The 17,523-nt window shown below is 41.2% G+C and overlaps 1 protein-coding gene across 1 annotated transcript; it reads right to left on the reverse strand.

The window, feature by feature from the left end:
* Positions 1-202: 202 nt before the first annotated feature.
* Positions 203-16,320, reverse strand: DDX25 (DEAD-box helicase 25). Its single transcript, XM_039872760.1, has 12 exons — positions 16,150-16,320; positions 15,475-15,541; positions 15,170-15,211; positions 14,537-14,672; positions 13,269-13,361; positions 13,054-13,156; positions 11,380-11,494; positions 10,265-10,442; positions 4,445-4,682; positions 2,890-3,052; positions 1,722-1,910; positions 203-482 (listed from the first exon to the last, which is right to left on the reverse strand). Exons 1-12 carry the CDS (start codon positions 16,210-16,212, stop codon positions 421-423), a joined length of 1,449 nt encoding a protein of 482 aa, XP_039728694.1. The 5' UTR covers positions 16,213-16,320; the 3' UTR covers positions 203-420.
* Positions 16,321-17,523: the final 1,203 nt, after the last annotated feature.

The raw sequence follows: 17,523 nt of genomic DNA on the forward strand, positions 1-17,523 counted from the left end.
GCTGTGAGTGAGATCTGAAGATGTGTGGCTTTTCATTTGCGCTACTAGCTCAAATTCCAAAACCAGTAAAGCCCTACTGCCATCTTGTGGCATGATAAGATATCCACAAGAGGCATGATTTGCTCAGATTCTATAAATTACATCCAAAAACGCGCCAGTAGCCTATGCAAAGGTGTTTACTTGTAAAAAGATTAGAATGAGAAATAACGTTGCTTTTTTATTCAAAAGGATCATGCGCTTCACATCAATTTGGTTTTAAAAAGACCTCACGTCTTTAAGCTAAGGCTATCAGGAGACATTTATTTTGCCATATGTAACAATTTCACATTGAAAAAGCCTCAACATAAAAAATTACCTTCAGACCCCACTGGGACAGTCTCACATAAATTAGAAAATTTCACAAATGATAAAGTTCTTTCTTCAATATTCAATCTTTTCAATTTCATCCATGTCTTCGGGGTCGAGTTGCTTAATGTTGCTATCTGAAGGAATAAAAGAGAATAAATCAGTCTTATCCCAGGGCTCACATGGAATTTAGTCCCATCCAACTCTGAATTTCTGAAGACAGTGACACCTTTGAATACGTATTCTTGTGACACCTTGTATGGAAAACCTTGAGACGATAACATCTCTAGATTAGGTAAGGAGGAGGTGGTATCAAGATATTTGACTAACTGAAATAGCATCATATGTACCGGATAATATAACATATATGTCTAGATACCTTGGGGCAGAAAAAAGGCCAGGCCACAGTGCAAGCGAGGGGCTGGGAAGGGGCCTACAGTGCTCTGGAGGAGTGAGGTGGGTGTGTGTTGGGGGGTAGGGTACGGGACAGCAACAGGGAGTGGGACTAAGGCTCCTCCACTGAGGTCACTTCTCAAGAGTAGGTCTTTAGAAACTTATACAGTAACAGTGGACCTTAATGGTTCTTCTCCTGCTGACCCCCACCCTGCCACCAACCCTCCTCAGTCATCCAAACATAGGGTGCTTAATCAACTTCCCTGAAGGGCCCACAGATGTTCTACAGTCATTCTGCAAACCTTTAAAATTACATTCCAAATTGTATACATGTGCCTCTGTGCATGTCCCCGGACAGAGTGTCCACTGCTTCCCACAAAGGTTAAGGAACACTGGCCTAAATGGTGAAAGATATATTTGGGTTCTTCCCTTGCTCCCCAGCCATATCCATGCTTTGGGGTCTGGGGTAATTTGAGAAGCAGACAGCTCAGGTTACGTCACCCTTGGAGTTTCTATCAGAGTGCAACCTGCCAGCCCCAGCTCCCCAGCAGGTCATCAGAGTCTGCCTTGTTTAGACACGGGCTGTAGGAGGGGCAGCAGACCTCAGCACTTTGGTAAGGTGGGGCAAGAAGAAAGGAAAATGAAAATAAAAGAGGAAGCTGGGGGCAGAATATAATCTTCAAGGACTTTATTACTTTGTTTAGGGCGGTTCTTTATAAGACATGAAAATCTGCTCCAGGTCCCAGAATGAGCAAGAACATATAACTCTGACCTCATATTAATTCCATTTGATTAAAAAATGTTTTCTTTAACAACCATATGCAAAGTAATCAACTGTCTCACAGTAGGCACTCTGGCACTGTGAATCAGCAGCCTTCTGTCCCCATCCTTTCACAAGATCTCGGGGTTCGATGTCCATGACACGCCTCATCGCTGTCAATGTGAGTAGGCCCACAGTTCCTACTGTGAACAGTGCTACTTACTGAAGTGATCCTGGATCTTCATGAGCAGGGATAACTTATCCACTTCGATCATGTTGAAGGCGAGGCCTTTCTTCCCAAAGCGCCCTGTCCGCCCTATGCGGTGGAGGTAGGTCTCGTAGTCTGGCTCCTCTGACTGGTTCACAGGGAGATCAAAGTTCACAACGATCGTGACCTGCTTCACATCAATCCCTGGAAGAGGAAAGGCAGTGGAGAGCCCTTCAACTTCTTCCTTAGGACACAACTCTTCAAAACCACACCTGCCACGGGAATTCTCATTTCACAAACACAGTGTATAAATCAGACCTGGTTTCACAGAACTGAAAGAGGCACTTCAGTCAGGCAGTCTGCTTGCATCGCATGTCTATGATGCTGGGTGAGAGTCTATAGAAGCCAATTCTACAGAAGTCTAAATATGTACTGTGTGTGGTTAAAATGAAAAAGAGTGACAATACTAAATGCTGACAAGGATGCTGAGCGACTGAAACTCTCCTACATTGCTTGTGGGAATGAAAAACGGTGTAGCTCCTTCGGAAAACAGTTTTGCAGTTTCTTATAAAGCTAAACATACACTTACCACATGATCTCAAAATCCTACTCTTATTTACCCAAGAGAAATGAAAACATGTCTGCACAAGACCTGCACATGAATGTTTATTACAGCTTTCAAACTAGAATCCATCTCCAATGTCTGTCAGCTGGTGAATGGATGAACTAACTGTGGTACATCCATTCAATGGAATATTACTCAGCAAAAAAGAATGAACCACGACTATATGTAACAGCACTGATGAATTCAAAAGCATTATGTCAAGTGGAATAATTCAGACACAAAAGCTACCAACTGTACGATTTAATTTATATGGCATCTGGAAGAGAGGAAATATAGAGACAGAAATCTGATCTGTAGTTGCCAGGGACCAGTGGTTGTTAAGACTGACTGCAAAGAGACATGATTCTGCGGGGAGAGGGAAATGATCCGTATTTTGATTACGGTGATGTTTACATGACTATATATATTTGTTGAAATTCATGATAGACTATATACTTTATGTTGTTACTCTATACTGAACCATATAGTTAAAAAAATGAATTTTATCATATATAAATTATACCTTAACAACTTGACTTTAAATACACACATGCATGCCCCCCGACCACCACCCCACACACCTCGAGCAGACGGTGGTTGTTATAAGAACTTTCTCCTTCCCATCCCGAAACCTCTGAATGATGGAAGCTCGCTGATCCACAGTCAGCTCTCCACTTAACAAAGACACTTGGTGGCCATCCTGCATCATCTCCACAGTCAACCACTTGGCATTTCGACGAGTCTACGTGAGAAAACAAAATCCAGCACAGCACCCCAAGTTAAAGCAGACCAGCTGTGTTTGCAGAGCTCACATACGCAGGGTGGGAGCCAGGAGGGGCTGTCCTAGAGGAACCCTAGAATGTGGCATGGAATTCCTCCTCCATGTACTTCTAAGTGTCACATCCCCTCAACCTTTCAGGGTTTTGGCTTCTCAGCCATGAAACAGAGTTAACAAAATAGTGTATGATGACAAAATGAGACAACGTAATAATGATAATATCAGACACTCTAAGAGTGCTCCATGTATGCCAGGTGGGTTGCTAAAATCTTTACATGCAACAGTCTGGTGAAGTAGCTACCTAATTTCATTTTAAAAATTAAAACAACAACAACAAAGCTTAGAAACGCTAGTGACTTGCCCAAGGTTACATGGCTAGTGAAAGGCAGAGCTCAGCTTTCCTTTATTCTACAATTATGTTTTCAGTGCTGTCCAAGTGTCAGGCGGGAGCTATTCTAGTGCAGGGAATATGAAAGTGAGTACGACAGAGGGGATCCTGCTCTCGTGGTAGTGAGAGAATGAAACCAATGTGTGAACACGAAAAATGTCAGAGAGCAAAAAATAAGTATGAACATAAAAATTGGGTGATGTTAGCAGTAGCTACTTTACCCAAGTAAGTTAGGAATAGATTTCTTAACCCAGTTTTTTTTTTTTTTATAGTGTTTGAGGGAACTTTAACGAAAGCAAGAAAAAAATATGGGACAAGAACAATGCAGAAGGGTTCTATTCCAAGCAGTTTCGCCTTGTACAAGTAGAATGAAGTCATCAAAACAGAGTTTTAAAGTTGGTATTATCTCAGGCATCATTCCGACTCCTTCACTTTACAGTAACGAATCTGAAGCCCAGAGGTTAAAAGACTTGGTTCAAGGTCACACCACTGGAAGCAAAGCTGTAGCTAGAACCCTGGTGTCCAAACTCCCAGGTCAAATTTCCACCTACTACATTATACTACATTGAGAGGTTTAAAAAAGAAAAGGAAAGCATGAAGGGTGATTTTTCCATAAATTAAATCAACTTTAAAAGCTAAATATATTTGGAAAGTCAGAGACTACTAACATTATTAGAAAGAAAAGAGGTATCTGTAAAAACTCTACCACTCACATCGACCTGAATGGGAAGGTGTCAGACGCCATCCCTCCATTTAACATCGCACTGACGCTCCATTCCATCACTTAACCTTTCTACGTTTCACCCATAAAATTCAGGTAATTCAGTTGCTCTGAAGATTAAACTATAGAATGCACAAAAAGTGCCGAGTATGATGCCTGGCTATGTGGCACTTTCAGTATTACTGTCGCCCTACCGCCAGCTGCAGGGACATCTGGGCATGGCAGAGACGAACCTGGGCAGAGTTACCTGGCAGAAGATGATGGCCTGGCCAATGGTGATGCCGCCGTAAATGTTGCATAGAGCTTGGTACTTATCCTTCCTGTTCCCGCACAGCACGTAATACTGTCGGATGTTGTTCAGAGTTAGCTCCTCTTTTCGTAACTTGATGACATTGGGGTCAGGAATAATTCGCTCTGCAAACTTCCACACAGAGTCCTCAAAGGTCGCTGAGAAGAGGAGCATCTGGCACTCGGAGGGTAAAGCTCTGTGAGAGGAAAGGGAAGAAGACTGTCACCGAGACTGCCACATCTGCCAGTCTCCAAGGTGGCAGCTTCAAGCACTTCACGCCCACTGCCATCAGCTGCTCCATACACACCTGCTCCAGGGATCAGCATGCGAGGTGTGCCTGTGACGAGCTGCATCTCTGTGCAAAGAGCAATGTGTCCTGCTCCTCCTGGCTACGCAGAATTGGGAAAAATACTTACACTGAATGAGGAGCTCAGGAGCAAAGTTTACATATGTATTCTGGAGGGTTTGAGGTTTTCAGGCCAATTTTCTCCTTAGGAGAAGCAGAATCATGGAGCCAAGAGTGAAAGTCTAGACGCTCTTTACGGTGATCGCCTCACACAGAGTTCCACGGGGATGAAAGAAACAGAGGCTGGTCATCCCATGACAGGGGTTCTATTTCTCGGGAGGGAAAGAACAGCAGCCACAACTAACTTTACTTGCAATGGGAAGAACCCAGATATAAATAAAAGGGGGCTGAAGGAGAAAATGCTACTGAATAGAAAGTGTAAACTGAACTCAGTGAATACAGGGTTAATTTATATATGGTCCCCAAACAAGCAAAACGCAGCTACACTAGCAGTCAGGATAGAGGTTAACCCTGGGGAGGGGAGAAGGGCTGGTGACAGGAGAGGGGTGGTGGGGGACTTCTGGGGTGCTGGTGAAGTTCCATTACTTGACCTGGGCCACTGTTACATGAGCACAGCCTCTTTGTGATTATTCACTCAGCTTTACCTTTATGATTCATGTGTTTCTCTGTATACATTTTATACATCAATAAAAAAGTTAATTAAAAAAAGTAAAAGAGAGACCAGAGAGAAATCACCACTTCCGAGAAGACAGACACCTAGAATAAGCTGTTAGTGCTAAAACAGAGTGGGAGAGATCTTATAGACCAGTGATTCCCAAACACTATTTTAAGCCTGGAGCCTGGATCACCTGGCGAGCTTTTTAAATAACAATCTGACCGACTCAGGTCAACTATGGTAGACTGTCTACATGTGCTACCTTCTCAGCTTCCCACATCCCACCGATACGATTATAAAGAGATAAAAACATATGAATCCACAAAAATATGGAGAATAAAAGAGGAGAAAAGGGCAGATAAGATATTTCAATACATTTTTCAAAGATGGAAAATGTGGTAAATGAGAAAGTGGATGAAGCCACGATATGAGTGCTACAGGTGGTAATGGGGATGAATTAGGGAGAATTAGGGAGAAAGGACTGAAAATGGGGCTGGTGTGTTAGAAAACACTAGGGACAGTCCACATTAGCATTCTGGGGCCACCTGGCCATCTGTGGTATCATAATCCTTTATCTGGAAAAAGATGGCATCGGCACTGGTATCTCAAGGCCTGGGTCATTTCGTTTCGAAAAGAAAATTTATACAAATTACACAAGGAAACAGACATGGGCTGTTCTACAGAACACATTGGATTTTGAAGACCTAGAATGAAAAAAAAAGAATGTCAGCTCTTTCATGAATAATTTTTATATTGCTCGCTTGTCGAAAAGCTAATTTTGATGTGTTGGGTTAAATAAAATATAACAAAATTTTATGTTTTTTTTTTTAAATATAGCTAGTAGAAAATTTTAAATTATACATGTGGTGTGTTTTATATTTCTATTGTACAATGCAGTGATTTTATCTTTTTTAAGCAAAGAGCTGAACAATGGAAGGATGACCAACCAACATAAATGTTCTAATTATTACTTAATATTCTCTTGAGCAGAAAGCCCTTTTTGACTATGGAAACTTTCCTGGAGTTCTGAGCCTTTCAGTCACTGTTACCTATAGACATACCAACTTACTGGTAAGGGATGTCAAGAAAGGAGTCTTGCTTGATCTGTGGCCTTTTAAATAGGCTGAAAATACGTATGAGCGGCAGGTGAATGCCACCTTACTCAAGGCAGCTAAGTGTGTGGAAGCTGAGGACAAGAGGTTTATTCTGTGCAGACTCCAGACTTGGGGAAACCAGCCTCAGCAGAATGTGAAGGTGAAGCACAGAGCTAAAAATAGGGAATCAAGTGAAATACACATACTGAATGGAGAAACCTCCTGGACCAGTGCCCTGCCCTGTTCCCAAGAAGGCCAGCCACAGAGTGTGTCTCCCAGGAAGGAGATTAGTGACATTACAGTCTTAAAGAGCTCCAGATGACAATCATCTTAAAGTAAAACTTCCCAAATTACAAGCCCCGCCACATGCACAGAGCTGTCTGTCAACAAGCTCTCTAGTTCTTCCTCTTAGATTATGAATGGCTAGCCACATATCACCAGATGCGAGGAGGACAGGCCCAGAGACTGTAGCAAACAAACAAAAGGGAAACTTAGATAATTCAGAGACTACAATGAGAACAGAAAAAACTTTTAAGTACTATAACTGATACCCTCAGAGACAACAGCAGCATACTGCATCCATCATGCAACAACAGAAAGACATGGAAAAAAATGGAGAACAATACCAGTACGATCCAGACAGAAAAGAAAAAGAAGGCTAATGACAGATGGAAGAACACATACAACTGGGTTAGAGATAAATAACAAAAACAGAGCATACTGCACCATAGGAAGGGAAGAATTTGGGACCAAGCATGTGGAGAAGGGTATGTGGAAAGCATATATGGAGACCGAAGCTCAAAATTCAGGATGACACAGGAAATACCTATAAATTAAAAGTTTTTTTTTTGGGGGTGCTCCTCTAAACACACCAGTGCTCAGCTGGAAACAGCAGACACTGAATTAGTTTGGCCATACCACACAAAGGGATTACTGCATTTTTCCCTTGATAGCTCCATTAAACTGAGTAAAGTTAAATTTCCTGGTTCAGACGTTGCAAGCAAAATATCATGACGTCAAATCACAGCAACAAAAAGCATTCCCCCTATCTCTCAGGTTCTTGGATATGAAAAGTGGAAGTTCAAAACATCTCGACTTTTATGAAGTTTTGATGATACACAGAAAATATAAAACAGAAGGCTGTTGATATCGTATCTAAATATAAACTAGTCTTTGCTCAACCATCTGCGTTTGCAGCAGTACCAACGTAAATTCTGGCAGATTCCATTCAGTTTATAAACTTCTTATCAAAGAAAGTGAAAAGATCTTACCAGCTAAATGTCCTGCATACTTTGTACACGCATCTAAAAAACTGTACGGTTTGCTCATCTGTGATATTGAGCTTGTCATTATCAAAGTTTTGGGTCACCTTTTAGTCTTCCTGAAACTTGTAGAAGCACTTAGTAAGAGTTTTAGCTATATGGAAATGGAAGAAGGCTATCATTGATACACACCTATAATAGGACTACCATTGCTACTGGCCATTGGAGAGATTTAAAATGCTGGCCTGCCATAAAATCATATCTTTAAAGTGTGAGACAAAAAGAAGGTCCTTCTCCAATTTGGAAATCATCGTGGATGAGAACGGAGAAAAGGACTGTAGTAAAAGAGATGATGTGCTGTTTCTTCACAATTGTTTCATGTCCTCTGAATATAGATAATATCTGTTTAGTTAGTCTTATTGTATTTATGTTCTCCTTGTAAAAAAGTTCTATATTTATGTATCTTAGGAATGTACATCAGCACAGCCTGCAAAATTTAAGCATCCAGTACAAGTTAAAAGAGATTAAAATAAATTGCTATATTGGAGATGAAACATTATAAAATAGTTACATTTTTCATGTATATTATTCATTTAATTAGTTCTACTATTAGTGATTACCATAATTCATACTGTTAACTAGTTCTACTGTTGTTTTCTTTAAATAGGCTGAATGTCACAAAAAACCATAAAATATATAATTTCAAATAAACATTTTGTCTGCTATGACTGTGTTCCAGATTGGCTCTCTAAAAAGTTGGTCATGTTAGGGAAAGAAACAACATAAGAAATTTTCCCAGATTTCACAGGCACAGGTTTTGGGAATGAAAAAAGTACAGTGTGTGACTAGTACAATAAATGAAAAAAAAAAAGACCCAAACTGAAGCACATTGAGAAGTTTCCAAATGCCAGGGAGAGAAAAAAACAGATCGTACACAGAATTTTTCAGTGATAACACTGAAAACTGAAAGTACTCGTTATAGGATTATTATTTTTTTTTTAAGTCCTTTTGTTTTCAATATTGTCTCTGAATTTATAGGGAGAATGCTTTAAACATGGAAATCCCGGCAAACCATCAATCAAAAGATCAAATTTACAAGTACAATAAAGACATTTTCAGATAAGCAGGGGCTAGAAAATGAATTTCCTATACATTCTTTTTTAGGAAGCCAATAGAGAACATTCCAGCATATTGCGTAATCCAACAATAAGAAAAAGAACCCAGAAATCAAGAGATTCAAAACAGTAAATGAGGACAGAAGACCTGTAATGACAGATGTGCAGCAGGTATGGAGAGCAACCAGTTCAGACTGAAACTGGAGAGAGGAAGTATGAAAGACCTTCAGGGAAAAAAAAAAAAGAAATCAATGGATTTTTAAATCATATTGGACTGTTTGGAGATATCATTGACATATGATACACATGATGAAACAGGTTGAGAAAAGTTACAGGTCCCTATACAGTGACACTAACTAAACAAAAGAAAATAGGCAATTGTTACTTCTGGGGAAAAAGATGTACAAGAAAAGCGTAATTTTAATAATATGCTGCTCATCAGTGAACAGTATTTATAATATCATAACGGTATCAATACTGCCTGTTAATGCAACCACACTTATGATATAACCACAGAAAGGTAACAGAAGGGACAAGAAAGTGAGAGTGGGTGGTGATATAAAGGGACTAATTCCTACCTCCTCCAATGGGAAGTCAGCAGACAATGACTGTACATCAGGAAATAGTAAGTAGTATGAGCACATTATTTAAAGACATGAAGGTTAATATCGCAATGGAGATGTCTTCTCGGGTGTGCAGCAGGGGATTACTGTTTTTCATTGCAAGTCTTTCAATACGATTTGAATTTAACACTGAGTGTATAAATACTTCATTTAAAAATAAGTGATAGACTCCTAAAGCCCACTCCCAGAAATTCTGATTCAGTAAATCTCAGGTTAGGGCTGGAAATGGGTCCGTTTCAGCCCCGCAGGTGATCCTGAGACAGAGGCCCAGGACAAAGGCAGGATTTATTTAGCAAATTACAGGCGCAGGCGGGACCAGACCACTAGGCTCCGGATCTCGGGTGACCGTATTCTCCACACCAGTTAGTTCCCTATCCACTATATCCTTACAATAGCCTTATTGGATTTTAATAAATTCTCTTTAGAATTTTGCTTGAAATATAAAAAATTTTTGGAAAAATTTGGAGTGGACCTACTCTACGGATTCATCTGTAAGCCTGTGGTGCGAAAGTAAAACAGTCGAGAAAGACTACAATTTGAGGAAGGAGGAAGACGACAGCACTCTGAAGGCCTGGGAGCTGGTGAAACAGTGAAAATCCAAAATTGTTTTAAAGGTGAAAGAAGTGGGGAATTAAGCAGCAAAGACAATTCGGAGCAATAGACAAATGAAATTTCTCCACTGGATAAAAGATCCAGGAAGAAATGATGAATGTGAAGATTACCTTTGAATGCGAATGCTTTGATCTGAAAATCCTTGTGTGTCGATCATCACGTCTGCTTCATCCAGGACAAATACACGAATCTTAGTCAAATCAATTAATTTTCGCTTGAAACACCAATCTAGGACAGTCCCAGGAGTGCCAATTATAATTTGTTTGGTGATGTCAGTGCCTCTGGGAACTAGGGAGAAAAGGGTTTGAAGGGCTCCTTAAGATGCAAACAGCCCGCAATGCAGGGCAATGCTACACAGAACTCTTAAGCAAAAGCACATTTCCTAAAGACTTTCCAAGTACAAACCCTGAGGTCTTTGTGGTTTTTGATTCTGCAGTTTTGATATAAATCCCCAAGTTTCTAGGTTTATGGTAATGATGATATCCTGCATATTTGATTTAAAAAGCCACTCTACAGCAATCCCACTGTCCTACAGAAATACCGGCACCACTGTAAGGACCCTACAAATCCTCCCCAAATGGGAAACCACCAAAATGTCTATCGATAGGTTATATTAAATAAATTGTGGAATATTTTGCAGCTAGTCAAAAGAATGAAGTGGGGTTATATGTACTGACATGAAAAGATGTCCAAAACATGTAAGCTTCTGAACAGTAAGGAAAAAAAAGCTCATGTTTTTGTAAATACGCTAAGAAAATAAGTACATATATATACATTTTGTATGTATATGAGTTCCCCCTCCCCCAAAGCAAAACACTGTTAACAAATCTGCAGCTATCTTTAAAAGTAGGTTTTTGGAGGACAAGAAAGAACAATTTAATTTTTACCTCCTAATCGATGTTTTAAAGATTATTTTCTCCACTATACACATAATACTTTAATAAAAAAAGCTAAACAGAATAAGCTGTTCTTATCCAAACAACTGAGTTTCAAAGAAAAGAATATATCAAAGCATCCTCTTACAGGATGTGAAAATGACAGAAATAAAGGTCTGTATTATGTGTCAGGCATTGTTGTATCTGCAGAATTTCATTTCATTCTAAAAACAACTCTGTGATCGAGGTGCTATTACATCTCCCATTTTAGAGACAAGAAAGCAGAGAAGCTTGTTAGTGGTGGAGTCAGGATTGAGGAAATCCACCAAGCGTGGCTTACTGGTACATACTTTGATTCCCTCGAATGGCGTACATCACTTGAACGTCCACACAGAACTTTCCCATCCGCTCGACTACACGGCCAGTCTGCAGAGCCAATTCATAAGTAGGAGCCAGGCAGAGGCACTGTGAGATAGAGAGCGAGGCAGGAAAAAGAAAGGTTCATATAAGCCATCATGCGAATTTGAACTACAATTAGAATTTGTGTAGGGAAAGGCACAGAAGTGAAACTGGAGATTTTTGGTCGAATAAAGTACTTTAAATAGAATACAATTGAGCAGCTGATAAATCTGAGGCAAATGTTGAGTACAGGAGGGGAGAAGGGACTGAAGGATGGAGAAATAGCTACTTTTCATATACTCCTCTCTAGAGGGTAATGAAGACACATAGCTTACTGGTCACACATTTTGGGTGGGGGAAGAATGGGATGTAAAGAGGCCGGTAATCAAAAAGAGAGGGGACGCAAGACAAATTACAGCTTGAGTATGATCTCCATCACCTCTTGCGAGCTATGAAAAGTCTGCCTATTTCCAAAACACTCCCTGCTTGACCCGATCCACCTTATACATCTCTGGCAGAATATTCCCTCCAATTCTTCATGTGTTACTTTCTCCCCTCTATACGTGGTGGTTGTTGATGAATGAAGATGTTGATGGGGGAAACTGATGACATTTAATGCATTTGTGTGCTTCACTTAGGGTATGGGATAGAAGGAGAAGGAAACACAGCTAATGTACTAAAAATAGTTTTTACACGCATTTCTCAAACACAGATTTTCCTGAAGAATTTTTATCCATAATATCAAACTCAAAATATACACTTCATTGAGCTTGTCTTAAAAAGCACAAGATGTCATATGCCTGGCATCAGTCATCCACATCCCCAGCTTATATTGTGGATCAGAGTGTAAACTTCCTGAGAGAATCCTCGTTTTCGCCAAAGCGCTGAGTGAGCCTAATACTCGGGTACTCAGCTTGTCAAACGAGTGGCTGAGTACAGTTTGGAGAAAGGGAACGATTACCAGAGACTTTCCACGAGTGGAATCTAGACTGGGAGCATAGCAAGCACGGTTGCCTGCTCACTGACATCTCTGTCACTCTCTGACATCTGTGACCTTCCACGAAACATCTCCCACTCCAAACCTCTGCTAAATGAGTGAGGTGACCTGGAGGATCTTCTAGTCCTAAAGCTATATAGTATGTATGCTCACTCCAGAATAAGCACAGTGCTAAAAATGTACACTATTTCATTTAATCTTCATGAGAACCCTGTGAAGCAAGTATTTATGCATTGATGCATTCATTCATTCATTCATTCATTCAGTCAGTCAGTGTTTAATGAGTGGTTTCTATAAGCCAGGCACTGTGCTCAGTGTTAAGATTTAGGGTGAACAGAACAACTACGATCCGTGCCGTTATAGATGTTATCTTTATAGACAAGGAAACGTACTCGGTAAGATTTACTACCTCACCTGAGACATTCAGCTAGTAAGTACTAGGCTGGGATTAGAACCAGTCAAACTATAAAGCCTATGCTCTCAATCACTGTCCCATACTTCTATCCAATACTCCATGACTTTATGAAAAAATGTCTATTGTAAATACCATGTCACTGCAGTAACATCACCTATTATTAAAATATCATTGGCGTTGCAAGAAATCCCATCTCTTCCAATCTTTCCTTACCTTTGGGAACAATTCCAAGGCATTAACTCTGCTTAGCATGATCAAGACAAAAGCAGCTGTTTTTCCTGTTCCAGACTGGCTCTGAGCTGTGAGGTTCTGGAGTCTGTAGAAAAGAGAAAACCACTATGCATAAACTGAGTACAAGAGCCTGGGCAAAAACTAAATATAGACACTAAAAGTAACCAAGTTGGAATACCACTACCCTGGAAACTCACGGATATGCCAGCATCATAGGGAGAGCCATCTCTTGGATGTTGGATGGCCTATTAAATCCCATTGCATATATCCCCTTTAGCAACTCTTCCTTTCTGTCAAAAAAAAAAAAAAAGCAAACACTTACAGTCTCATAAATACAAACTTGAAAGGTGCAGTTCTAAATTAAACCACTTTGCAACTGAGCTTCAAAAGTAATACTTAGAAATATATAATTTATATCTCAACTCCTGAACACATACAGTCATGCCTGTATAGTGGACTACTAAAATAATGAGCTATGCTATACGCCTGGCTAAGGACAACAATAAGGGCCTAACATTGAACTTTCTGTTGGACTAAGCAAAAAAGGAGAAATTCATCTGATAGAAGTATATCACTATACCAGGAAGAGTTTTATTTTCTACATAAGCAGAAAACTAAATGAGATTTATTATTTCATTCTTTTTAACAAATAATAAACATTGTTGTTTTCACAGATATTTTCAGGGAAGAAAGAGTTTTTTTTCGATTATTCTTTTATCAAGTCTCTCTAGGAGCAGAAGACACACTGTTACCACGTCCTTCCTTTTAAATGCTTCCTTCCTGGCGTCTCATGATAGATATTAGAAAGAGGATAAAGTGAAGTGGGCTGGAACACTTCTACCTTCAATGGCATGCATATTTTAGATGTGCTTAATTGGCAGATTAATTAGTAGATAACTGGAAGCCAACTTTTAATCATAGGTAGACTTCTTCCATTTAGAAAGTGTCTGGGCATTGGGATTTTTTATTTTTTTTCCCCTTTACATAAATTTGTATCAATAAAATATATTTCCTTAATGTTGGCTGATAAATCCCTAGGAGATGCGAACACATTTGGTAAAATTATTCATTTTAATGCCATTTGAAATAAAATATAATTATGAAGGTAAAAGCTTTAACTTATCTAAAGGTGGTGGGGAAGGGTATTTGGGTCATCAATGTCCCCGTACCTATATTCTGGGATGGAGAGTAGCAATATGCCTGTGTCAGGTTTAGCTATTCCCTTTACACACCAAGATTAAGATATTTTATCATCAAAACTGTTCTCAATTTACTGGACAATGCAGGTATTCTACTGTTCCTCTTTGGGCTATATTTTAATTGCATGCAAAATGTACACATTACATTTTAATATTGACTATTAGAATACAAAGGAGATCTCGATGGTTTTTATTATTAGCAGATTAGTTTGTTCTGTGCTATGCTTTCCAGCATTTTCCTTCATTAAAAGAGTAAGAATACTCACAGCCGCAGCTCTTCAAATGTTTTCACTGAGTAGAGTGGAGAGCTGGGATCCTTTTGTAAGACTTCAACTCGGTGACTGGATTCTACTAAGGACTGCCGTATTAACTTGTTTAACAGTGAATTAGCTGCCAAATCCACTAGAATAGCAAAATGAAAAAGGAGATTTTGCAGGGGGAAAATCAGGCTCCCTGAAGGACACCTAATCTGCCTCCCATTCAGTAGATGTATATCAAACAACTGCTCCTATTTTCATCTTTCTTCTAAAGAAGGTTCCAGAAAGAATGGCATAGCACTGAGAATTCCTTTTTTTCCTTATGAGGATCCAATTTCTTATGCCTGCTGCTACACCAACCCTTAACTTCAAGCAAGCCTACATCCATCAGCACCAGAGCAAACTTTTCCTTGCCAGCTGAAAATTCTTAAACTATTCCTGCATATTCCATTTCAACTTCCTCTAAAGAAATATGCCCCACTCCTAATTTAGTATTTCCTCTGAAATTCACTGTTTATAAAGAAAATAGAAGCAAAGACGCTGCTTCTCCAATTGAGATTGTATTATTCACTCACACTGCGAAGGTCAGGATTAAGTGAAACAGGATGCTGGTAGATACATGCAAATGAATTTATCTCCTACCTACATCTTCTTCATCTTCTTTGGTGTTATCAATAGAATCATCTAAAAGGGTGGAAAAGAAACAATAAATGTAAAGAAAAACGCCATGCAGAAATGTAAAGTGTAATTATCCCAGTTTCTCTTGCCAGCTCTTCCCAGTGCACTGACAGGAAGGGTCATCCAGTGGGGTAAAAGACTGGGAAGGTAGTGGACCGTCCCGAATGTAAAATTAAGGGAGCCAAATGTATTTCAGTTGGCAAGGACATGAGGGAGGCAATGGTCTTTAATTAAATGAAGCCGATCTGCTTTACCCTAACAGCACTCACCTAGGTTTGGGACCGTAGTACTCTTAATAACCCGAAGGTTCTTCCGGGGGTGGGTGAGGTTTGAAAACTATTGAAAGACACAAATTTCAACCAATATTAGGAAGCAAGCCTTCAAGAAGCCCGGTGCTACCCCTAAGAAGGGCTGGAAGGGATGCAAGGAAGACCAGTTGAACACTGTTTCCTTGCAATGTTAAGTATGAACAGATTCCTTTCAGGACCAAGTCTCCTGTATGAATTATCCTAAAACTGGAGACTTTCTGCTGCCCCTATAGGCGCAATTCCGCTTTATAGGCCCCTAGTCTAAATGTGGCAGCCCTTGGGAGTCACACACGATCAGGGATGCAGGGATGTTGGGTAGAAAAGCGCGCTGGTAGATAGATGGAAGGAAACTAGTTGAGGATTAATGGTCATACAGGGAGACTAGGAAACTCAGGGCCTGGTTGGAACTACCAGCCGCTTTCCCTCACAGGGACTTCCAGGTGTCTTCATTTTGCCCTGTCAAACCAAAGGTCTCGGCTCTCTCGGGGTCTCCTTTTCCAGGGCCCTTTTCCAAGTCCTTGCCATGCTACATCTCCCCTCCACCACTGGACACCCCACTCCCCACCCCCAGCAGACTTCCCCTGGGAGTGCTGTCCTAGCCCCCGTCCCTCTGCCTTCGCGGTCAGTGACGGTTACGTGGCTGTTCAGCCGCTCGCTCTCTGCCGCCCCCGGGTCGCCTTCCCAAAGTAACGACGCCATGGCTGCGATCGCCGCTCCGGCCCCAGCACGTGCGTCCACCACGGCGAGGCAGGCCCGGCCCCACCCAGCGGCCAATGGGCTTCCTCAGGGGGCAGGCTCACGTGCTGCGCCCACCGCAGCAGAGCGCAGGCGCCGGGCTCCGGGGAGAAGGGGGGGAGGGGGAGGGGAGAAGAGGAGGAAAGGGGAGAGTGCAGAGAGGAAAGCGGGTGTCGGAGGGGAGGAGGAAGCTCTGCGGGAAGAGGAGGGCTGCGGGAGAGCTTTGTGCATCAGCTGGGTTGCTCTTTAGGGCCAGCCGTCCCCCAACCCCTCCCAGATGTTGGAAGCCGGGGAGGGGCGCTGTCGCAGTGGACTTTCGCCTGAAGCTGGCCTCTGCTAAGCCAGGAGCGTCTTGAGACTCTGAGGGGCAACAATCTTCGCACTGATTCAAGTCTTCCTCCCTTACCCTTCCACCCACTCCCCAGGTAATTCTCCGGGTGGTTAGGCCGGACCCCAGAGCCAGTTCAAGTTATCGAGCCTTCGTTTTCCCTGAAATTTCAGCTTCTACGTGGTAAGAAGTCAGAAAGGCTGAGGATTGCTAGGGAAGTGGAGGGTCAGAATGAGTACGTTTCATCTAACTAATGAATTAGAAGGCGAAAGATACGAAGAGGAAGTTAAGTAGGTCAGGTTAACTTCCGTCCGTGGTCCTAAATGCCGGTGATGCCTCCACAGACCGGCTTGTATTCATTTTAATTCTGATGTGTGCCCTTGCTAAAGCAATCCCGAGAACACTGTTCTTTGTGGTACGACCTCCACCTCCTTCCTGCACTACAGAACCTGGGAGAGAGTCCTTCTAGTACTGACTGCTGAACTTCGACCAAAGAACCAGAATTTTTCCAGTTTTCTAACTGGAATCTGAGATTTGGTTTTTGTCTCTGGAAAAGCCTACAAAAACCTACTTGTGCTCTCTCCGTGGTGCTGAAGTCAGATTCCCAGCTCTGTTGGTCGCTCGCAGGCTCCGCAATTGTTTTGAGGTTATCATTATCCTTTTCAGCCCAGACATGTGGTTTCTAATAATAAGTGTTTTTGATTTGCAGCGGTAACTTTGTACGAATTTAAGTAGGTATGAAATAGTGCCAGTTTCTTTCATCTTAGTTTTCGTAGAAGGGTAGCAGACTTATGAGAAGTTACTTCTCTATTATTTAGAGCACCAGAATTTTCCGTTTATTGTTGTACTAACGCAGGCCTTAGGTGGAGAAAGGGTGGCCAGACTGGAAAACACTAGGCTACTTTCCATGTCAAGCCTGCACGCCCATTCTTAGAACTACATTTCCC

Source organism: Pteropus medius, unplaced genomic scaffold (genome assembly GCF_902729225.1).
Source record: "Pteropus medius unplaced genomic scaffold, Ma_sr-lr_union100, whole genome shotgun sequence".
NCBI lineage: Eukaryota > Metazoa > Chordata > Mammalia > Chiroptera > Pteropodidae > Pteropus > Pteropus medius.